Source organism: Oryctolagus cuniculus, chromosome 7 (genome assembly GCF_964237555.1).
Source record: "Oryctolagus cuniculus chromosome 7, mOryCun1.1, whole genome shotgun sequence".
Taxonomy (NCBI): Eukaryota; Metazoa; Chordata; class Mammalia; order Lagomorpha; family Leporidae; genus Oryctolagus; species Oryctolagus cuniculus.
This window is the reverse complement of record NC_091438.1, coordinates 139,758,065-139,780,861: the sequence shown is the minus strand read 5'-3', so window position 1 is coordinate 139,780,861 and position 22,797 is coordinate 139,758,065. Positions and strand designations below refer to the sequence as shown.

The window sequence follows — 22,797 nt, the reverse complement described above, 5'->3', positions numbered from 1 at the left end:
CTGAGTGGAAATTATCATTGTTGACTTAGCAGCATCCTAGAAGTCTTACAGAAAAGCAGCTTCCCATTTGGTTTAACCCGGCTTCGCCCACACACCTATTTGTGCAAATTGTTTTTTTTCCCAGAACTCTTCTTATTCCACAAAAGTGGTGCTCTGCAGAGTGTGCTGAGTCCTGCTGCTCTAACGGTTTTTTTTTTTTTCTCCACCCCTGCTCATCTCCCCCGGACTGGCCCCCAGGCTCCACCTTCCGACCTCATGACTCATTTCCAAAGTCATCCGGGAAGTCAGGGCGGCGGCGGCGGCCACGGCGGAGCACGGTGCTAGGTCTACCGCAACACGTGCAGAAGGAACTCGGTGAGCCCTGGACTGGGAGGGCGGCGGCGGTGGCCTCGGGGAGCGCTGGCCAGCCCCTCTCTGCTGACCCCCCACCTCTCCCGTTCCTCCCAGGCCTGCGAAATGAGCGGGAGGCACCAGGCACTCCTCGGCCTCCTGGTCCGCGGGACGCTGTACGCATCCCCACTGTGGATGGCCGCCCAGCGGGGCTGGCCTTGGGGACAGGGGCCCGGGTGTCCCTGCAGGCGCTGGAGGCAGAGGCGGAGGCGGGCGCTGAGACAGAGGCCGCGCTGCAGCGCCACATCGACCGTGTCTACCGGGACGATACCCTGGTTGGCCGGTCCACAGGGGCCCGGCCCCCGCCGTTGAACCGGCCCATGTCCTTAGCAGTGCCTGGAATGACCGGAGGAGCAGGGCCTCCGGAGCCCCTCAGCCCAGCCATGTCCATCTCGCCCCAGGCCACTTACTTGTCAAAGCTGATCCCACACGCTGTGTTGCCACCCACCGTGGACGTGGTGGCCTTGGGCCGCCGCAGCCTGCGCACGCTGAGCCGCTGCAGCCTGCTCTCGGCCAGCCCGGCCTCCGTCCGCTCGCTGGGCCGCTTCTCCTCAGCCTCGAGCCCACGGCCCCTCAGCCGCCACCCCTCCTCCTCCAGCGACACCTGGAGCCACTCTCAATCCTCCGAGACCATCGTATCCGACGGGTCCACCCTCTCTTCGAAGGGTGGCTCCGAGGGCCGGCCAGAAGGCTCAGTGGCCAGCAGCAGCGTGGCACCCCCTCCCCAGGGCGGCAGTGGCCGGGGCTCCCCCAGCGGGGGCAGCACTGCAGAGGCCTCGGACACGGTCAGCATCCGGAGTAGCGGGCAGCTGTCGGGCCGCAGTGTGTCCCTCCGGAAGCTGAAGCGGCCCCCACCCCCTCCCCGCCGGACCTACTCCCTGCACCAGCGGGGCTCCGCAGCACCTGACGGCCCCTCCGGCTTGCCTCCCAAGCCTGAGCGCAAGCAGCCGCAGCAGCCGCCGCCGCAGCCCCGGCCGCCCACCACCGGGGGATCAGAAGGGCTGGGGGCGGCACCCTGTCCCCGCACCTCAGCAGGCGGCTGGGCGCCTGGCTTGTCTCCGAGTGGCTCCCGGCGCCCCCCGCGCTCCCCAGAACGGACGCTTTCACCCTCTAGTGGGTACTCGAGCCAGAGTGGGACCCCCACCCTCCCTCCCAAGGGTTTGGCAGGTGCCCCTGCTTCCCCAGGCAAGGCTCAGCCCCCTAAACCCGAGCGTGTCACTTCCCTTCAATCTCCTGGGGCCTCTGTCTCCTCCTCCCTCACTTCTCTGTGCTCCTCCTCCTCTGACCCTGCCCCCTCGGACCGCTCTGGTCCGCAGATGTCAACCCCCCTGGGTGACAGGTTTGTGATACCTCCTCACCCCAAGGTGCCTGCGCCCTTCTCCCCACCTCCCTCCAAGCCCAAGAGCCCTAACCAGGCTGCCCCTGCTCTGGCCACCCCTGTTCTGGCTTCTGGGCCTGTCTCTCCCCCTGAGGCCAGTCCTGCACCCCCTGCCACCCCCCAGACATCCCTGACCCCTCTCCTGGAGGCTCCCATCATCTCCAAAGACCCTTCACCCCCGCCATCCCCACCCCCATCTTATCATCCCCCGCCACCCCCCACTAAGAAGCTGGAGGTGGTTGAGGAGGCTCCGGCTGCCCCAGAGACTACTGAGCAGCCCCTCCAAGATCCCAGCTGGCCCCCGCCCCCGCCGCCTGCAGCCGAGGAGCAGGACCTGTCCATGGCTGACTTCCCCCCACCCGAGGAGGCCTTTTTCTCTGTGGCTGGCCCAGAGCCTGCAGACCCCTCTGGTGCCCCGGAGCCTGGCAGTTCGCCAGCTGCTGTCTCTTTGCAGAGCCAGCTCCAAGGTACTCCAGAGCCCCCTCCAGCCCCGCCAGCCCCTCCGGCCCCGCCAGCCCTGCCATCTCCAGCTAGTTCTGCCCCAGGGCTTGTGACCAAGCTCCCTCGGAAGGAACCAGTGGGCTGCAGCAGCAAGAGCAGCGGGCCGCCCAGGGAGGACGCCGGTGCGCCTCTGGTCACGCCTTCGCTGCTGCAGATGGTACGGCTGCGCTCCGTGGGCGCGCCCACTGGGGCTCCCACCCCAGCGTCAGGGCCATTGGCCCCCCAGAAGCCCCTGCGAAGGGCCCTGTCTGGACGGGCCAGCCCTGTGCCAGCCCCGTGCTCAGGGCTGCACGCTGCTGTGCGACTCAAGGCATCCAGCCTGGCTGCCGCCGACGGCCCGCTGAGTGCCCAGCCCAGTGGAGCGCCCGAGGCAGAGCCGCGGCCTCCCCAGTCTCCCGCCTCCACCGCCAGCTTCATCTTCTCCAAGGGCACCAAGAAGCTGCAGCTCGAGCGGCCCGCGTCTCCTGAGGCCCAGGCTGACCTCCAGCGGAAAATGGTGGCTGAACTTCGGAGCATCTCGGAGCAACGAGATGCCCAGGCCCCAAAGAAGCCGCCGAAGGCTCCCCCACCTGTGGCCCGCAAGCCGTCTGTGGGAGTCCCGCCGCCTGCCTCCCCCAGCTTCCCTCGGGCTGAGTCCCTCACTGCTCCTCCCACCAATGGCCTCAGTCATGCCGAGGACAGGACTAAGGGGGAGCTGGCCGCGAACGGAGGTGTGGTGCAGCTGGCGTGCCCAGAGGAGAAGATGGGCTCCCCAGGCTCAGGTATGGTGGGCAGTGGTGGGAAGTGGTCATGCCGAGTACCCTCGGAAGGGTTCGCGCTTCGTCTTGGGATGCCTGGGAAGCTACTGGGAAGGAGCTACTGGGGTGAGGCTGGGGGGCCTTGGCATCACGCCAGCTGAGTTTGAATCCCAGCTTCGCCATTTTTCCTGCCCGTCCTAGGCCCCTGTGACGCTACAGTGGCAGGGGTCACGTTTGTCGTGGCCAGCCGGTGCTGCTGGCGTGGGCTGGAAGGGGTGGGAAAAGGCAGGGTGAGGATGTGCCTTGGGCTCTCAGTGCCAGAACCAGGCTGGGGAGCCCTCCACCAAGTGTCCTTTCTTTTCCTCACAGACCCAAAGAAGGAGCTGGTCTGACCACCAGGCACCTCAGTGGCACTGCTGACCCATCCCAGGTACACAATCTCTCAGGGACCTGAGCAGCTCCAAGGACAAGAGGAACCGGCAGACACAACCTGAGAGGATGCCCGCAGCCTTAACCTCCACGGCCTTCGATATTTATGCAAGTCTGGCATTGCCCGCCCTCCCGTGTGTGCCCGACTGGATCACCTCTGGCAGCTGCCAGCTGCCAGCTGCGGCGTCCGTCTTGGCCTTAGCCTCATCTCCTAGGAGGTAGCTGGAGGGAGTGGGTAGCTGCGCCCCCTGCTGGCCCCGAGGCCACATAGGTGGGTGCAGAGCGCCTCACGAGTTTATTTCGTTCCATTTTTTTTGTGTCCAAATCATGCATATATACTGTAGTCCAGAATCAAAGCACTTTTGAAAAAGTGGCTGCACGTCCATTCTGCGGGGCCCGTGAAACCACACTCCAGGGCCTGTTTACACGGCAGCAGCGTGGGTCTCTGGTAGCCAGCCCAGAGCTCCACCCACCTGCCCCTCCTCCCTCCATCCAGTTTGCTCCTTTTCTTAGTTCGTGGAGGTGGGCGAGTTGTTGCATCCGCATAGGCTTCCGCTGGCGGGCCGGGCGCAGGAGCGGGGCTGTGGCACTCCAAAGCACAAAAGGTGCAGTGGGGCTGGCCTTCCTGTGCCTCCACTTAGCACCAACCACCCTCCTGCCTTCCAGTTCTGCCAGGTGCTCCATGCAGGGGACAGGGAGGAGACTGCCAGGGCCCAGATGGGTGGGCGGAGGAAGACAAAGCGGAGGTCCACGGGCTGGCTCTGTCCCCGGTGGCAGGACAGAGGAGTGACATCTCGGTGGGCACCTGGCATGCCGGGCGTCTGCTCCTTACTCTCCTCCAGCGGGTCTCTGCAGCTCTTCAGAGGCTGTGTCCCTAAACCTGTCCCCTTGGCAGGAACTACTGAGGCGGCGGATGGGGAGGAGGTCTGGTGGGGGCTGGCTTATTTGGCAGTGGCCCAGACCTGGCCCTACAGCCTTCCTTCCGACCGTTCCCTCTGCTGTTTCGCGGGTGCACGTCCTCCTGGCTGCAGCTTCCAGCACAGGTGGCGGAGGCGATGCGAATGGCAGGGCTGGGAAACCAAAGACAGCTTTTACTGGAGACTCCTCCCCAGTAAACAAGGGGCTACCCAGGGCTCCGCAGCAGCTGGCTGGGTAGGTGTTCCCTGGATGTCAGCCTCTGCTGCTCATCTCTCCTCTGGGGATTTTAATGGACCTTCCCTTCCTGTTTGCAGCCTGTGCCACCTATGTAGGTAATGGCTGTCCCTGCAGGAGTGTGGCTGCCACCCGTGGCTGCCCCTTCTTGGTCTTCTTTCCTCAACAGTGAGTTGGGCTTGAGCCTGGCAAGGAATCTCCTTTTTAGTTTCTCTACCACCAAGGAATGAGATTAGCCCTCCCTCCCCAGACCAGAGCTAGGAATGCAGGGAGTGTGGTGTGAGAGACCAGGCTCTTGTGGCCCTCGCTATGGCATCTTCAGTCTGTCCCTACTGTCTTCTTCCTGTGGCTCCAAGCCCAGGCTGTCCCCTGGCTCTCCCTGTGGGTAACGGAGCTGCTGCTGGGTCTGTGTGGCCCCTGCCCGGCGAGTTGGGGGAGGAGGACAGTCAGTAAGCACTGCTCTTCTCAGAGCTCCTGACCCTCTCCACCCCCAGGACATAGGCAGGGCTGGGTCCAAGCTCCCTGGAAACCGGGCCCTGGTGCAGCCCTGGGAGAGCCTGACTTCCACCTTCCCCTTCCCTCACCTGCAATGTTACGGGAGCTCTCTATCCTCAGATAGGATCTTCTGAGCTTGCTTCCCCTGGGTGGGACAGAGTGCAAAGCAGGGGGATGATCTAGAAGAGGCGACCCTTCTTTGTCCTCTAGGGTAAGTGAGCTTGACCTAGTGCAAATGGAGAGACCAAAAGCCTCTGATTTTTAATTTCCATAAAAATGTCAGAGAGAAGTATATATATATATTTCTTTAAATTTTTGAGTCTTTGATATATCTATACAGACAATTCATTCCCTCTGCCCCGAAGCCTGCGTGAGACACATGGAAAAGCTGTGTTTCATTTGAAGGTGTTAATTAAATGATTGAAACTTGGCTGTGACTGCTGCTGCTTTGTCCCCTCCATGACAGACGGGTGCCAGCTCCAGTTGGGGTCTGAGGGAGGCCCAGTCATGCCCGCGGCCCCTTGAAGGGAGGGGCGGGTGGGGGTCTGGGGCTGTATTCGAAGGGGGTGTGTTCTGCCTGCTGCCAGCACTGGACCTAGGACTGGGCCTCTTCTGCCCCGCCCCCCATCACAGGCCCGCCCAGCTGGGTGAGGGGTGCAGCAGCTGTCCCACACCCATGCTCTCTGCTGCGATGGCCCAGCCCACACACAGGCACCACTCAGGCTCCATTGTTCAGACACTTTATTTGAATTTCTGATACTGATGGTGATTTGATTGAGATGTCTTATGGAGAAGTACCCGACCCTCTGTGAAGGAACCCACACTGCTCCATCCCGTTCCACTCCTGATGCTAACACAGCTGGATGAAGGGACCCTGCGGGAGCCCTGTGGCCATCCCTGTGCCCCAGGGCCAAGCCTCAGGAGGCAGGCACCATCCCTGTGCCCCAGGGCCAAGCCTCAGGAGGCAGGCACTGGGAAAGCGGCCAGCTACTCGGTAGACCACTAGCTTCTCTGTTTTCCCTTCTCTTTCCTTTTCAAATCCCACAATTTCCTGTTGGGGAGAAGCTGTAATTAGCCCAGTCCAGGCACTAGATCCTGACTAGAGGCACAGCTGCTGGGATAATTCCAAGAAAACCTGGAAACCAGTATTTTTCCAATTACGAGGACTGTGGCATGAGAGTGACATTGGAACCAGATTTCTCAGGTTGGCTGCCAAGGGAAGAGGGCAGAGCTGACTTCCTGCCGCCCTGCTCTCAGCACTCCCCGCCAGGGTCAGTCTCACTGTAGCCAGACAGCAGGAGCCCAGACTCTGCGCCGGGGAGCCGCAGGCCCACGGATCTGCTGCTTCAGTGTCCTGAGGTGGGCTATGGATGACGGACCAGCAAACTGAGGAGGCAGCGGAGGGCGCAGGATGATGGGGGAAGGGAGGAGCCGCCAGGCCGCTAGCTGATGTTCCCGCCTTTCAGTGATTTGCAGGAGACGCAGCCCAGCTTGGTCATGAAGTTGGTGTGCTTCCACTGTGCGACGCACTCCTCGGAAATTTTAAAGTCGGCCTGCACAAGACAGCAAGAGGTGGAGACAGTGGTGGGAGTGAGTGCAGGCCCTCTTTTTTTTTTTTTTGACAGGCAGAATTTAGACAGTGAGAGAGAGAGAGACAGAGAGAAAGGTCTTCCTTCCGTTGGTTCACCCCCCAAATGGCTATTACAGCCAGCACGCAGCGCCGACCTGAAGCCAGGAGCCAGGTGTTTCCTCCTGGTCCCCCATGCAGGTGTAGGACCCAAGCACTTGGGCCATCTTCCACTGCCTTCCCGGGCCACAGCAGAGAGCTGGACTGGAAGAGGAGCAACTGGGACTAGAACCCGGGGTGCCGGTGCCGCAGGCGGAGGATTAGCTTAGTGAGCCACGGCTATTTGTGGAATGAATGATCCTCTGGATCTCTGGGGAAGGCCATGTGTGGGTTGGCGTGCAGACAGGAGAGAATGAGAGCTCCAAGGTCAGAGTGGGCAGGGGGCACCCTGACAGGGTTTTGATCCTGGCTCCATCACTTCTGGCAACCCCATGTGGCCGCTGGAAACTATTCTGTCGGTAAGATGGGGATGATCCTCCAGGGCCTGAGGATCGAGTGAGGAAATGTCTGAGTCCCTCCCACAGTGCCTCAGTACCTGCAAGGCCTGGACCACCATGCTGCTCAGAAAGGTCTGGAATGAAGATGGGGCTCAGAAGTCCCCACTGGGGGAGGATAGCGTGCTGTGGTACAGCAGGTGAAGGTGCAGCCTGCGACTCCGCATACTCTTTGAGCACAGGTTTGAGCAGTGAGAGCAGTGGCTGCTCCAATTCCAATCCGGTTCCCTGCTAATGTGCCTGGGAAAGCACTGCAGGATGGCCCAAGTCCTTGGGCTCCTGCCACCCACGTGGGAGACTTCTATGAAGCTCCTGGCTGTGGCCTGGCAAAGCCAAGGCCTCTGTGGCCATTTTGGGGAGTGAAGCAACAAATGGAAGATCTGTTGGTCTCTCCCCTCCTCTGTCTCTGTAACTGCCTTTCAAATAAATAAATAAATCTTTAGGAGGCAGTGTCATGGTGCAGTGGGTTAAATCATTTTCTACAGTGCTGGGTTTGAGTCCCAGCTGCTTCACTTCCAACTCAACTCTTTGCTAATGCCCCTGGGAAGATGGCCCAGGTCCTTGGGCCCCTGCACCCATGTGGGAGACCAGGATGGAGTTCCTGGCTTTGGCCTGGCCCAGCCCTGGCTGTTGTGGCCATATGGGGAGTGAACCACCAGATGGGAGACCTCTCTTTGTTTCTCCCTCTCCATCACTCTTTCAAGTAAATAAATCTTAAAAAATAAACAGCCCAAGAAGTCCCAACTGGGAAGGAGTCGGCTGTGGATTCAGTAACAGAGCAAGCAGTTTGGGCACACAGTCCAGGCGCCCAGCCCAACGGGAACACCTGCAGCTCCCTACCTGCAGCTTCTCAAAGACTTTCTTCTTGGGCTTGAGCTCCTCGTCTGGCTGGCCCTTCTCGTAGCCCTTCACAAACACTCGCTCACCAGGGGCAGAGCCTGCAGGAGGGTCCAGAGGTTCAACCTGGCGGTTTACCCCTTCTCTGGGAAGACACACGGGACAAGGGAAGGGTGAGGCGATGGATGCCTTCCAGAAGCCGGGGTGGCCAAAGCAACTAGGCCCTTCCGTAGGGACCCACGTGGGATTTAGGGTCTCCTCGATGCCAGAGCCCAGGAGGTCCTCGCTTAGCTGGCCTGGTTAGCACCAGCGTTAGGTTACGAGGAAATCTGATGCCACAGTCTGGGTCTCAGGGGAAGCAGTATGAAACAACCCAGCAAGGACTTTCCAGCCCCTCAGAACTGGATCTGAATCCTGGCTCCACCTCTCAGAAACTCCTTTGAAAACTCAATTTCTGTTTTAACAAAAATCAACTGAGCAAAGTGCTTCAGTCGTGTACGTGTACTTGTGCAACAAATTCTAGTGTTATCTTCTGGCATCAGTGTGGAGGAGACACGTGTTCTCAGGGCTTCCGCAGGCCTAGGGAAGGGCAGCACGTGGGCCAGCCCCTTGTCCTCCTGCCCTCCCCCGCAGCGCCTCACTCACGTGGACGCGCACAGAAGCATGCCCTGGGACTCGACTCCCCTCATCTTCTGGGGTTTCAGGTTGCACAGCACCACCACCAGCCGGTCCTGCAGTTCCTCCTTGGGCACGAACTGTACCAGGCCGCTCACCACAGTCCGGGGCTCAGCTTCCCCGACCTCGATCTTCTCCACGTACAGGCTGTCTGCATCTGGGTGCTGCCAGCAAGACATGTCAGGTAGCAGAAGAGCAGAGTGGGGAGGGCCGAGGGCTCGGGGAACTCTGACTCCAGGAAGGGGCATCTGCTCCTGGTAGAGCCCCCTAGAGGGACCTCTGGAGCTCACCCTTTCCAGCCCCAGATGGCAGGCAGGAGAAATGGGCATTCCAGGTACGGTCTGCTCTGGGCCAAGAGGCCAGCTTTGAGGGAAATGAACCCACGTGCTTGTGTGTAAGAGGTCAAGGAACCGCTGGCAGAGACCGATGGCCTGGACTGTCTGGGTAGCCACCACTATGGTCCGTGTGCCGCGCTAGATGGGTCCCAGGTGACTGGGAGATGGGGGACAGCTGGACAACTGTTGGCCTCAGCATCTGAAGCACCAGTGGCTGTCAAGGGGGTTCTGGTGACTAGGTCTTTATAGGGAAAGGTCACTCCGTGCTAGGTGTGAAAAGCCCAGAGCAACAGTCCTGGCACTGGCCACACGACCAGTCTCGGGAAAAGGAAGTCCTCCTCTCTCCACCACTGTCTGAAGAGGGAGACAAAGTGGCTGAGCCGAGATAGGGCCGGCAGCTTGTCCATGCAAGTGAAGAGAAAGCAGGTGAGTCCGTCAGACCGGATTTCACAGATAAACAAGTTCCCTCTGACTAACACCCGCCCCCCAACTCTAAGTGCCTGGACGTGTTTGGTTGCATAAGGCCCGGAGGCCACGCAAAGCCCGACACCTGGAATCAGACGCCTGCACTCTGCCTGCAGTGTGACCCCGGGGATGTTGCTTCCCGTCTCCAGGCCAGGGGCCTGACCCCATCTGCTTCTCTGGGATGTGGTAAGAACGAGTACCTTCTCCACACTGATGATTTTCCCCACACGGATGTCCAGCCGGGAGGGGATGACTTCCTCTGGTTCTGAATTCTTGGCAGGGCCTTTGGCAACTGGCTCTGGGAATGAAAAAACCTCATGGGATCAAGACTCTCCTTCCCCATGGCAAGTGAGCTGCTGATCCCACCAAAATGAGGACTTGGAGCTCAGGCAAGATTTGGTGTAGAGCTCCCAGAATCAACCAACCCTTTAAAGAAGGGTTAAACCTTCTTTAAAGAAGGGAAGACAGGGGCCGGTGCCAGGGCGTAGCAGGTAAAACCACTGCCTTTGATGCTGGCATCCCATATGGGCACCGCTTCACGTCCTGGCTGCTCCACTTCCAATCTAGCTCCCAGCTAATGGCTTGGGAAAAGCACTGGAAGATGGCCCAAGTACTTGGGCCCCTGCCACCCATGTAGATGACCTGGAAGAACCTCCTGGCTTTGACCTGGCCCAGCCCCTGCCATTGCAGCCTTCTGGGGAGTGAACCAGCAGATGGAAGATCTCTGTCTCTCTGACTTTTAAATAAATACATGATCTTAAAAAAATAAAGCAAGGTTGAAAACCTTTCAGAAGTGATGGGCCAGATTTTCATCTACTCTGTCCCTCTGTTGTCAGGGTGGAGGGGAAGGAGGGGACATTGGTAGCTTTGGCACCTTTAGGCGTTCCCATTCATGATTTCACATACTGAGTCCTTCCTGGGAGGGTCACATGAAGCTACCAATGCCAGTGGCTCGGCATCATGGACAAGGTGTGGATGGCCGACTGAGAGCCAGGCGGAAGCACTGGGAGGGCAGCCGCATCACAGACAACCACCCCACGGCCAGCTGCCCACAGGTGGTCTAACCCAGTCCCTCTCCTAGTGAAGAGGCAGACTTAGTGACCCAGCAGTGTTGGCCCACCAGGATGTAATGACCCCACGGCACTGACCACAGTGACTCTAGATCTCTCAGCACTCAGCGGGATATGTGAGTCCTGCCTTTCAGACCCCCAGGTTCTTGGGCCCACTGACCAGGGGCTCTGCAGACCCCATCACCTCCTCCCTGGCCTCCCCCCTCCCCAGCTGGCTTACTCTGCTTTGAGGGATCTGGATAGGCAGCACTGGCCAGCTTTTTCAGGGCAGGGGAATTAAACTTCTCCCTGATGGGATCCAGCAACTTGTTCAGGGCGACTTCAACAGAATTCTTGAGGTCTCCAGGGTGTACAACCTGCAGAAGCCAATGCGACCAGGTGAGAAGAAGCCTAACAGGGCGCAGGACACTCAATCGACTGAGAACGTACACAGGATGCAGGGACTTGGTTCCCCACATGCAGTCTTATTTGATCCTTGTGACCTTCTTGTGAGGAAGATAAAGAAAAGAGGGAACACATTTCAGAAAGGCTAACTCATCTAAAACACAGGATTTTCTTAAAAAATTTTATAGATTTATTTATTGGGGCCAGCATTGTGGTACAGGGGGTTAAGCCTCCATCTGCGATGCTGGAATTCCATATGGGTGCCAGTTTGATCCTGGCTGCTCCACTTCTGATCCAGTTCCCTGCTAATGTGCCTGGGAAAGCTGTGGAACACAGCCCAAATGCTGGGGCACTTGCCACCCATGTGGGAGATATGGATGGAGTTCCAGGCCTCTGGCTTTGGCCTGGCCCAGCTCTGGCCATTATGACCACTTAGGGAGTGAATCAGCAGATGGAAGATCTCTGTAACTCTGACTTTCAAGTAAAAATAAATATTTTTAAAGGCAGAACAACAGAGATAGGTAAATAGACTACTGGTTTACTCCCCAAACAAGAGCTGGGTCTGGGCCAGGCTGAAGCCAGGAGCCAGGAGCTCTATCTTGCTCTTCCAAGTGGGCAGGGGCCCAAGTACTTGGGCTCCCTCCGCTGCCTTAACAGACACATTACCAGGAAACTACATCACAAGAATAGCCGGGACTCAAATTGGTACTCTGATATAGGATGCCAGCGTCAAGTGGCGGCTTAACCTGCTGCACCACAGAGACAGCCTCCAGCTGTGAATTCCACATGTACTTGAGAGTGTTTGAGGCTGGATGTATTTATTGGTCTAATTCTTCCAGTCCCTCCATTTATGCTTAGAGTGGTGGCATAAACGGAGTGTTGTACAGAGAAACACACAGGTAACCAAGGGTGACAGACAACCTGCAGGAGTGCGCTGAGTTAGAGAAGAAAGAACAAGGGCTATGTATGGAGTTAGACAGACCTGGGTTTGATTCCCAGCTACTTGTGTAACCCCAAACTCAACCCCTCTAGGTTTTGGCTCCTTTTCTTATAACATGAAGATAACAACAGCTGTGTTCCAGAGTCAGAAGGAGGACCACATCACATCATGGAAGTGGGAAAAGAGTGCTGGTCCAAGGGTTCAGGTTGAGCATCCCTAATCCAAAAAGCTCCAAATTTGGAAATTTTTGAGTGCTAAAAATTCCACATCTGATCTCACGTCACAGTCGAAATGTGGGCACACTAAAAATACTGTGTAAGATTACCTTCTGGCTATGTGCATCATGAAATCCATGTTTGGATTTGGGTCCCACTCCCATGTCATGATGTACATGCAGATATTCCAAAATTTGACAAAATCTGAACTCTGAAATGCTTCAGATTCCAGGCATTCTGGATAAGGGATATTCAGCCTGTAGTTTAATAATTTATTTTTTCAGTGGCTGGCACCCCATATGGGCGTGCAGGTTGAAGTCTCAGTTGTTCCACTTCCCATCCAGCTCCCTGCTAATGTGCCTGGAAAGGCAGTGGGAGACGGCCCAGACTTGGGCTCCTATTTACATGTGGGAGACACAGAAGAAGCTCCTGGTTCTTGGTTTCAGCCTGGCACAGCCCTGGACATTGCAGCCATTTGGGAGTGAACCAGCGGATGGAAGACCTCTCTCTCTCTCTCTCTCTCTCTTTTTTCCTTTCTCTAACTTGGCCTTTCAAATAAATAAAATAAATCCTAAAAAAAAAAAAAAATTCATTTGTTTGTATGTCCTGTGACTATTCTTCTATATCCAAATCTGGCCTGAAAGCGTCTTCGAGATATTCTGAGAGGACATTCTTTAAGCCTGCGTATCTATAATACTATGATGCCTGCATTTTTGTTTCTGGTGCTACTTCTTCATTTCCCTGTGAGTATTCAATTTTTAAAAATACAAAACCTTTAGGCTTGCTGCAGACCTATCCGGTAGCCACTAACCTTGTGCAGGTATTAAAGGTATTAACATTCAGTCTCTCAGGTGCACCAGCCCTACGCAGCTTCTGCAGGCAGCACCCAGGAAAAGTGCTCTCGGATGGGGCGGCTGCAGACCTGTGTCAGAGGCCCATCGTCAGTTCCCTCTCATTACTCCCTCCAAACACTGTTTATGGGTTTGAGGGGCGGAGTGCAGCTTCTGTGGCCTTCCTCGGACGGCGGAGAGAAGGGCTACAGAGCCATGGCTGTGAAATATCCATTAAAGGGCCTTGCAGGCCTTCAGACTTCAGAGGTCACCGAGCCTTTCCCTGCATCTGATGCTCAAAGCTGCATACAACGCTGCCTCTGAGTGGTTCTCCAGCCTCTGCCTGAGCACCTCCAGTGAGGGGAACTCGAGGTCATGGTGAGGCAGCTCTGTCCAGCATCAAACCGCTGAGGTCAGAGAAAGTTCTTCCCGAGGCTGAAGACAAACGGGCCGCCCTGGGGCCCTGGAGCCCTCTTCTATAGTCCTGCTTTGACCCCCCCCCACCCCGAGTCCAGCTGGAATCTGAGGATGATTGAACACATACCTGCTTTCCAGATGCACACCCCCAGTTCTCTTAACTGTGCGTTTTGTGACATGGTTGATTCTGATCCATCACACCATTGCTCCTTCCCTACCCAACATGTCTGAGTTGTTAAATAAACCACTCAGGGGCCAGAGCTTAGGAGGTAAAGCCGCCACTTGCATTGTAGACATCCCATATGGGTGCTGGTTCGAGTCCCAGCTGCTCTACTTCTGATCCAGCTCGCTGCTATGGCCTGGGAAAGCAGAAGATGGGCCAAGTGCTTGGGCCCCTGCACCCATGTGAGAGACCTGGATGGAAGAAGCTCCAGGCTCCTGGCTTTGGACCAGCTCAGCTCTGGCCCTTGTGGCCATCTGAGGAGTGAACCAGCGGATAAAAGACCTCTCTCTCTGTCTCTCTGTAATTCTGCCTTTCAAATAAATAAATATCTACAAAATTATAAATAAGTAAACTGCTCAGAGTCCATGTCCAGGACTGACTGCACAACCCCCGTGCATGCAGAGCCACAGAGCACTTAGTGGACTAGCACTTCTCTGGTTTTGAACTCTACATTCCTGATGACTTAGTCCAGGATTTCTGTTTTGTTTTTTATTTATTTATTTTTTATTTTGACAGGTTGAGTTATAGACAGTTAGAGAGAAAGGTCTTCCTTCCATTGGTTCACTCCCCAAATGGCCGCTATGGCCGGCACTGTGCCAGCCTGAAGCCAGGAGCCAGGTGCTTCCTCCTGGTCTCCCATGCGGGTGCAGGGGCCCAAGCACTTGAGCCATCCTCCACTGCCCTTCTGGGCCACAACAGAGAGCTGGACTGGAAGGGGGCAGCCGGGACTAGAACCCGGTACCCATATGGGATGCTGGTGCCGCAGGCAGAGGATTAGCCAAGTGAGCCATGGCGCCGGCACCAGGATTTCTGTTTTTTAAAAATTAATTTATTGGTATTCTCCCTTTACAAATTTTTATTTATTTGAAAGACAGAGGTGAGGAGGAAGGGAGAGGAGGGTTCCTGCTGATTTACCCCCCACATTCAACAGCCCTGAGGCTGGGTTGAAGCCAGGAGCCCAGAACGCAATCCAGGTTTTCCATGTGGATATAGGGACCCCACTGCTCAAGCCATTACCCACTGCCCTCCACGTGTATATAGGGAGGAAGCTGGATTGGAAGTGGAGCTCGCACTTGAACCCAGGCACCCTGAGAGGGGAGGCTGGCGTGTCCCAAGCATCAGTGTAACTGTCATGCCAGATACCTGCTCCTTCATTAACATTTCAAACAGTTCAATCAAACTGTTGATTCAGCTTGAATTCCGAGTCAATCAAGACCCTCTATTTCATTCCTTATATACACTACTCATATCTTCTCTCAGTGTACTGTAAAATAGAAAATAACATTTGTTTACATATCTGCCTCCCCTGCTGGACTGAGATCCATGAGGATTTAACCCTCGGTAGTTATCAATCCCTAGCAACAGTGCCTAGCACAAGGTCCTTACTAATTCTTTTGTTAACGGAATGAATAGTAGCCTCTGTTCTGTCCTCTTGTAGTATCTCTCTTGTTTGAATCTTGATTTTGCACCTGTCCCTAAAATACTCCATCTTGTTGGGCTTCATCTTGTATTGACATCTGTCAAGTTCTTTGGAGAGTGATTAAGACTCCTTTTGTCTTAATTTTGTGCCATTTGCCTGTATACCCTGTGGAACGCCTGAATCCTCATCTAAACCATTATACAAAATATACTTGCACAGCCCTGGAAAGCATCAAGACAGAACCCTGTGGCACACAACTACAACCTGCCTAGGCCGAAAGGGAGAGGTTCGTTTTCCTGTAGTATTACCTCATCAGCAAAGTCCTTTTCCAGGTCCGAGTAAGCTGTGTAGGTTTTGTTTCCACCCCATTTCTCGTCTCGAAGGATCACGAACTCTGTAAGAAAAAGCATCTATGCCCATAAACTCATTGATAACAGCAGAGCCAGCTTTCCCAGGCCACACGCACGACAGTGGGGTTTGCCACATGGACTGTGAGCTTTGTGACCGTTTCTGCCATTTTACTGCTCTTAAATTGGAAGAGTGGGACACCGTATACCCAGCTGGAGCCTGGCTCCTGAGGGATCACGGCTCCCATTTCTTTCGGGTAACTCCAGCTCAACATGCCTGACCCCACCCTCACTAAACATCCTTGCCTACTCTGACACCCCCGCAGAACACAGCCTGGTGACGAATGCTTGGGCAACTCGACGGTATGCCAACGTCATCCACACGTTAATGAATGAGCAATCAGAGCAGAGAAGCTGGGGGAAGAGTGTGCCAAACCCCAAGTGTGACCGCAGCACTAGCCTCTGAGAAGAGAGCAGGGGTGCCCTACCGGCCTTGAGGGGGAAGAGCACGTGCTTGATGAAGGACAGGACCCCATTGTTCTCCACGTTTCCTGGCTCACAGAACGCCTTCTTCAGTTTTTTCTTCACATCTTCCTTGCGATCAAGGAGATCGATCTTGGACTCCTAGATGCCATGGGGGGAAGGGGACCTCTTGTGGTTGAAAATGGGAACATGCTCAAGTAATCTGTGGATTCTTTTTAAAACAGATCTCAACATTAAACCACCATAACAAAAGCAGAGTTTGAGGGAAGAACCACTCACAACCCTGCCACCCCTAAGGGCAGCAATAAGTAAATTTTTCTGTACTCTTCCTAAGCCTCATTGTTGTAAATTTGTAGAAAAATGGGGCCAGCGTTGTAGCCTAAAGGGTATACATGACTGTATAAGAATCAGCTGGGTTCTTCTAAAAAACACCCGTAGCGAATGTGCGTCAGCCTGAGGGGTATAGTGCTTTGTTGGGGGGGATGACTGACACGTGGGGCATCTTAAGGTGAGAGAAAAAGGAATGAATGCATTTCTTTAAAAATAAAGACAAAAGTGATAGCAATATATCATATATTGTATTTACCACTATCTGATCACACACATTTTGAGAAGTCAGGCTGAAAGAATTAAACAAGTGCCCCAGTGTGACTTAAACCAGAATCCATGAATCATCCTAGAACCATTTTATCAGAATGTCTAAGGACAGGGCTCAGTCAACAGTAAAGTGTCGTCATCTTGACTGCTGTACCATATGCCTGCCCCATTTGTTTTAATTCCCTAGTTGATTCTAAATGTCAGCCACATGAGGAACCCAAAACTCAATTTTTCACATCTTTGGCTTCCACTAATTCCTCTATGCTGTGTCCCTAATGATCAGAACAGGGACATACTTTTCCCTAACAGGACAATTAAACATTAAAAGATATCATGTTTGTCATTTTAGTTATATTGAACAGTACCCCAAGAACCAAAATGCTAACTGATGAAATGCAACTATGGCCCTCTTACTAGTAAAGGTGAATTTTAGCACACCGCTACATTATTTTCCTTAGTTTTTTTTTAATCCATAAAAAATAGCAATAAAAACGATTCCAATTACAACTGGATCCCCTTGGGACTGGTTCTGGCTCCTGTAACACTCAACAACCACTAAATTAATTGGACGACATAAGGTCACTCATAGCTCAAATATTTGGGAGCTCTATAGTTCGCCAGGTTTTTGCACTTTTGAGTTCTCAATCTCTCCAGCTCTTGCTGTAGATTTCTAAACAAGTCATGGCTGGCAACTTACCTCTTCAGAAGAGCTCATTTTGCTGCCAGTTAATCCTGGGACCATCGGATTCATGAGATGGACCCGTTTAGAGTAGCCAAGAGCAGGGAGGTACTGTGAGATGGGAAGCACACAAAGGCAGATATCAGCATAAATTCCTCCTCAGTGCCCTGTTCTTCCTTGACCAGCAACTTAACAGCTGATACATTCCTTCCAATACTCCTTCCACTGAATATATAGTTTCTAGTAATGACTATAATGACAACAAAGGAATTTTTTCCTACTGCTTTTCTTTCTCTTTTTTTTTTTGACAGGCAGAGTGGACAGTGAGAGAGAGAGAGACAGAGAGAAAGGTCTTCCTTTGCCGTTGGTTCACCCTCCAATGGCCGCTGCAGCCGGCGCACCGCACTGATCCGATGGCAGGAGCCAGGTGCTTCTCCTGGTCTCCCATGGGGTGCAGGGCCCAAGCACTTGGGCCATCCTCCACTGCACTCCCTGGCCACAGCAGAGAGCTGGCCTGGAAGAGGGGCAACCGGGACAGAATCCGGCGCCCCGACCGGGTTAGAACCCGGTGTGCCGGCGCCGCTAGGTGGAGGATTAGCCTAGTGAGCCGCGGTGCCGGCCTCCTTCTCTTTTTAAAGATTTATTTACAATTTTAAGATGGAAGCCAGTGTAGGCTACATTTTTTTTTTTTTTTTTTTTTTAGATTTTATTTATTTGAGAGGCAGAGTTACAGACAGTGAGAGGGAGAGACAGAAAGGTCTTCTATCTGCTGGTTCACTCTCCACCTTTTTTTTTTTGACAGGCAGAGTGGACAGTGAGAGAGAGAGACAGAGAGAAAGGTCTTCCTTTGCCGTTGGTTCACCCTCCAATGGCCGCCGCGGCCAGCGTGCTGCGCTGATCCGATGGCAGGAGCCAGGTGCTTTTCCTGGTCTCCCATGGGGTGCAGGGCCCAAGCACCTGGGCCATCCTCCGCTGCACTCCCTGGCCACAGCAGAGAGCTGGCCTGGAAGAGGGGCAACCGGGACTAGAACCCGGTGTGCCGGCGCCGCTAGGCGGAGGATTAGCCTAGTGAGCCGTGGCGCCGGCCGGTTCACTCTCCAAATGGCCACAATGGCCAGAGTTGTGCCGATCTGAAACCAGGAGCGGGACTAGAACCAGCGTCCATGTGGGATGCTGGTGCTACAGGTAGAGGATTAACCTACTGCCACAGCACCTGCCCCTGGCTACAAGTCTTCAAAGAGGGAAAGCTCCCACTGGCTTTCTACCTGAGGGCATTTTTTCCAAACCCAGCAGCAGGAATGAGGGACCCAGCAGAGGGCAGCAGTTGGACCACACAGAAAGGGGCTGTGGGGCTACAGGGGCTAGGATTTGGGATGTGATTTAGAAAGACGGTGCCCCTCCCCCCTAAATTATGTCAAAATTCCCCATGATTTCTTGGCTGACTCATGGCTGTGAATGCCCATGGTGAGATTCCAGGAAGCCCCCCAGAGAACTGGGTCTGGGAAGCTGAAGACCTGCACAGATCTCAGGGGCTGCACAGTGCCGGGGAAACAGGGGTTGGAGTTTAGGTTCAAAGTAAAGAGGACTTTGTAAACACTCTCAGATTGTGGTTTGAGGCCTCAGAAGGACCACGCCCTAGGAGGAGGGACCACACCGTGAGAGGAAGGGCAAAACTAAGGTGAACGCACTCTAACAAAGACTAAAACCAACCCCAGACTGGACCAAGGTGACAAATTTAGCAGCCGACAGAAAACATGGCACTCTATAAACAGAATCTACAACACACCTATAAACATTTGATACAATTAAAAAAAGTACCAGAAATGGGAAGAAATTAAGGGAACTGGCAGGCTGAGAAAACAATCAATAGAAACAGATCTAGAAAAAATTCAGTTATTGGAGCAAGCAAGCAAAGCAGCATGCCAAAATAACTGTGATCAGGATGGTAAAGAAAAAATGGACAAAACAAATAAAGAATTAGAAAAGGGAACTGGAAACTATAAAAAAGAATTACATGGAAGTTCTAACATGGCACAGTAAATAGTAGATCTAATAGACGACAGGATTAATGAACTTGAAAGGTTAATAGAAAATAGCCAAACAGAGGTGGGTGCTGTAGTGCAGCAGGCTAAGCTGCTGCTTTCAATGCCTGAACCCTGGATTGGAGTATCAGCTGAATCCTGGCTACTCTACTTCCAATCCAGCTTCTTGCTAATGCCTTTTTGCAGGCATCACACAATGGCTCAAGTGTTTGGGGCCCTACCACCACGTGGGAGACCTGGGTAGAGTTCTGAGTTCCTGCCGTTGGCCTGGCCCAGCCCCAGCTGTTGTGGGTATATGGGGAGTGAACCAGCAGATAGAAGATCTTTCTGTCCCACTGCATTCCAAATAAGCAAAATAATAAAGCATTGCTTTTCCCAGGCCATTAGCAGGGAGTTGGATTGGAAGTGGAGCAGCAGGGACATGAACAGGTGCCCATATGGGATGCCAGTGTCACAGGCAGCAACTTAACCTGTAGCACCACAACACCGGCCCTGTGACAAGTATTCTGAGACATAAATCCTACTGCACTCAATTCTTACTATTTCCCTGGGACAAATTTCTGAAATAGAACTATTAGGTCAGAGAAACACTTTAGGGTTGTCCAAGACTTTACATTTCCACTAGCAGCGTTTTCTCTACATCCTTGCCAATGGGAGGCTTTGAGAAGGTTTCAACAATACCAGTAACTTCTCAATAGCCCTTTTCAGCTTTCTCAGGTTCTTTCCCAGAAAAGAACTGTTATGCGTTTGTGCTGATTTCCTGCTAAACCCTGTTAAACCTCATCTCAGGGCTGAGCAGTGTACATGGGAGACAGGGCGGTGAAGACCAAGCGCTGTGGAAAGGACAGTAGCCCTAGAAAATGGGCTTCCAGGAAAGAGCGCTGTCAGCAGGTCCCGGGGCAGCTTCCCAGTGGCAGCTAGACCACTAGAGGCGGCAGAGTTGCTCAGGGAGAAACTGTGTGACATCGGCTAACTGTCTGATTTTTCTAGCCTCAGTTCTCTCATCTGCAGAACCAAGAGAATACCTACCATTCCATGTGATTATGACTGGTGGGACTGACACAGAGCAGTTCTATCAACGTTACTTGCATACCTCCGCGGCTCAGAGCAAGAGGGACAGGAAAGAGGACACGAACCTTCTCTGCAAAGGTGAAAATCTTCCTCTGATCAACGCCTCCAAATTGAGCATCTACTTTTAAATACTCTTCATCCAAAGCCTGTGGAAATAAACACATGTGCATAAATACCAATTGCATTTCTTCTTTACGGGTCTGAGAAATCAGAAACTTTTGAAAATCACTGGATTTTTCAGAAAGTAGAGCTAGGAAAAAATGGACTGCATTCAGCCTCCCTGCTGGCCTCAAGAGCTGCATGAACCGTTGCTGAGAGCCTACAGCGAGCATTACTGCATATGATGTCACTGCGTAAAAACAAACAAGAGGGCAGCCTGGGCAGGCCTTGGGGTGCTACAGGTTAAGCTGCTGCTTGGGATGCCTGTATCCACAGAGTGCCTAGGACCTAGTCCTGCCTCAGATCCAGTTTCCTGCTAATAAGCACACTGGGAGACAGCAGGTAATGGCTCAAGTATTTGGGTCCCTGCTAACTATGTGGGAGACCTGGATGGAATTCCTAACTCTTTTGGCCTGGCCAGCCCAAGCTGCTGAGGGATTGAACCAACAGATAGAAGACTTCTCTCTCTATTGTCCTCTCTTTCAAATAAAAACAAACAAGTATAAAAATAAGAAGTGTATTCTCCACCCTCAGGAATCTCATAATCCAGTGGGGAGGCAGCGCAGAGGGAGGGAGAAGTCATGTCACACAGAGCAGCCTGGGACAAGCACGTGGCATAAAAAGCAAGTCCTGGGCCAATGCTGTGGCACAGCTGGTTAAGTCACCTGCAGCGCCAGCATCCAAGTATTTGGGCCCATGTTACTCATGCAGGGGACCCAGACAGAGTTTTAGGCTCCTGGCTTATCCTGTCTCATCCCTGGCTGTTGCTGCCATTTGGGAAGAAGATCCTTTTTTTTCTGTGTAACTCTGCCTTTCAAATAAATAAATAAATCTTAAAAAAAGTAAAAAAGTTAATGGAGCTCCCATATTATGAAAAACCTAAACATAAGCTGAATAATTTTTAAAATATATGTATTTCTAAAGATATATTTATTTGAAAGACAGAGTGACAGAAAGAAGAGAGGCAGAGAGAAAGAGATCTTCCATCTATTGGTTCACTTCCCAAATGGCTGCAACAGTTGGGGCCATGTCAGGCTGAAGCTAGGAGCCCAGAACTCCACCCAGGTCTCTCACATGGGTGCAGCGGTCCAAGGACTTGTGGCCAGCCTCGCTGCTTTCCCAGGTGCAATAGCAGGGAGCTGGATCAGAAGTGGAGCAGCCGGGACTTGAACCAGCTCCCATATGGGATGCTGGCATTGCATGCAGCAGCTTACCCTGCTGTGCCACAACGCTAGCCCCAATTACATATTTTTTTTTCCATCAAAATAAGCCTATCTTTTATTTCCATTTTCCTACAAACGTTGTGAAGTGCCCTCATATGTGAAATATGCTGTGTGCTTTATTTATTGAAAAATAGGATCATGCTTACTGTGTATTTTCACATATCACTCTGAATGTTATTTTCTTGAAGACGAACATAAAGGTGTGTAAGTTGAGCAATGTCCTCAAAGGACAGACAGCAGAGGAGGACAACTGAAGAGGTAAAAGAGCAGACACTGGGGTTGGGGATGGGGGGAGCAGGAGGAAGACAGAGAGGAAGCCTAGAGGCTGAAGAAACAGCCAGTGTGCGTCAGTTCAGCTGGGAGCACTCCATCCCCGCAGTACCTGCAGTCCAGGGTACAGCAGACCACTCAGCAGAGGGTGCTCCACCTGCTTTACCACCTCAGCTCCAGCTTTCTTGGCATCGTGCTGTGTGACCACCGAGGACAGTCTGTACACATCCAGTGTGTACTCTCTGAAGAGGGCAGAAAGGGGACGGCTGTAAGACGGAGCCAGGCCTCCACCGCCCGGGGCAGTCCTAACGCACATTAATTCACTGCTCCAGTCTAATTCAAGATTCCCAGACACCAGTGCCTGGAGCTTCCAAACCCTGAGAGCACAGAACCCAGAGGTTTCATTCCAAATAGCACTTTCTGTTGTGTTTTTCCGTATTTCTCTATCTTCCATGCCTTTTTTCAAAGTTAAATACAAAGCACAGCGTACCCGTCACAGAGTCCAAGAAAAGGCCTAACAGTTACTCCCGGAGCTCCGGAGGCCCCGCCACAGTCCTGTCCTACTTCCTCCTCCTTCAGACTAGCCCCCGGCCTGAACTTCTGCGCTGCTTTCCACCTCTACATTACCCCTGCGTCTCTCAGCAACCAGGGCAAATATTCCCGTATGAGTGTCCTGGAACACAGGTGCAAGTTTCTCTATACGTACCTCGTAATAGAACTTTTAGATCACAGGGAATTTGTATCTTGAATTTTAAAGGATAATACCAATCTATTTTTAAAGCAGCTCGTACCAATCTTATTGTTTAATTTTATCATTATTTAAAATTTTTGCCAATTTAGTGAGCATGGAAGGATTTCTCACTGTGGTTTTAATTTACATTTCTTTGAATAATAACCCAAGAAGTTAAACAT

General features: G+C 53.3%; 3 protein-coding genes across 7 annotated transcripts in view; 1 reads left to right on the top strand and 2 right to left on the bottom strand.

Annotated features, from left to right (window-relative positions):
* The window catches only part of NHSL3 (NHS like 3), a 29,151-nt gene extending 23,639 nt beyond the window's left edge, over positions 1–5,512 (top strand). For all 3 annotated transcript variants that reach the window (XM_070078802.1, XM_070078803.1, XM_008273750.4), the window contains exons 5-7: positions 238–354; positions 448–3,030; positions 3,376–5,512. In XM_070078802.1, the coding sequence (XP_069934903.1) occupies positions 238–354; positions 448–3,030; positions 3,376–3,398 (2,723 nt within the window). In that variant the 3' untranslated portion in view covers positions 3,399–5,512. The remainder of the gene's footprint in view (positions 1–237; positions 355–447; positions 3,031–3,375) is intronic.
* Positions 1–22,797, bottom strand: part of RNF19B (ring finger protein 19B) — a 269,313-nt gene that overhangs the window by 91,628 nt on the left and 154,888 nt on the right. The window lies entirely within an intron of this gene.
* YARS1 (tyrosyl-tRNA synthetase 1) overlaps positions 5,809–22,797 on the bottom strand; it is a 29,783-nt gene continuing 12,794 nt past the window's right edge. For 2 of the 3 annotated variants that reach the window (XM_070078808.1, XM_002720707.5), the window contains exons 4-13: positions 21,998–22,127; positions 20,299–20,379; positions 17,139–17,231; positions 15,850–15,985; positions 15,323–15,408; positions 10,806–10,941; positions 9,716–9,813; positions 8,686–8,879; positions 8,044–8,185; positions 5,809–6,635 (exon numbers count right to left, since the gene is read on the bottom strand). In XM_070078808.1, coding sequence (XP_069934909.1) covers positions 6,525–6,635; positions 8,044–8,185; positions 8,686–8,879; positions 9,716–9,813; positions 10,806–10,941; positions 15,323–15,408; positions 15,850–15,985; positions 17,139–17,231; positions 20,299–20,379; positions 21,998–22,127 — 1,207 coding nt within the window. In that variant the 3' untranslated portion in view covers positions 5,809–6,524. The remainder of the gene's footprint in view (positions 6,636–8,043; positions 8,186–8,685; positions 8,880–9,715; positions 9,814–10,805; positions 10,942–15,322; positions 15,409–15,849; positions 15,986–17,138; positions 17,232–20,298; positions 20,380–21,997; positions 22,128–22,797) is intronic. The other variant, XR_001795551.3, reaches the window with a different exon arrangement.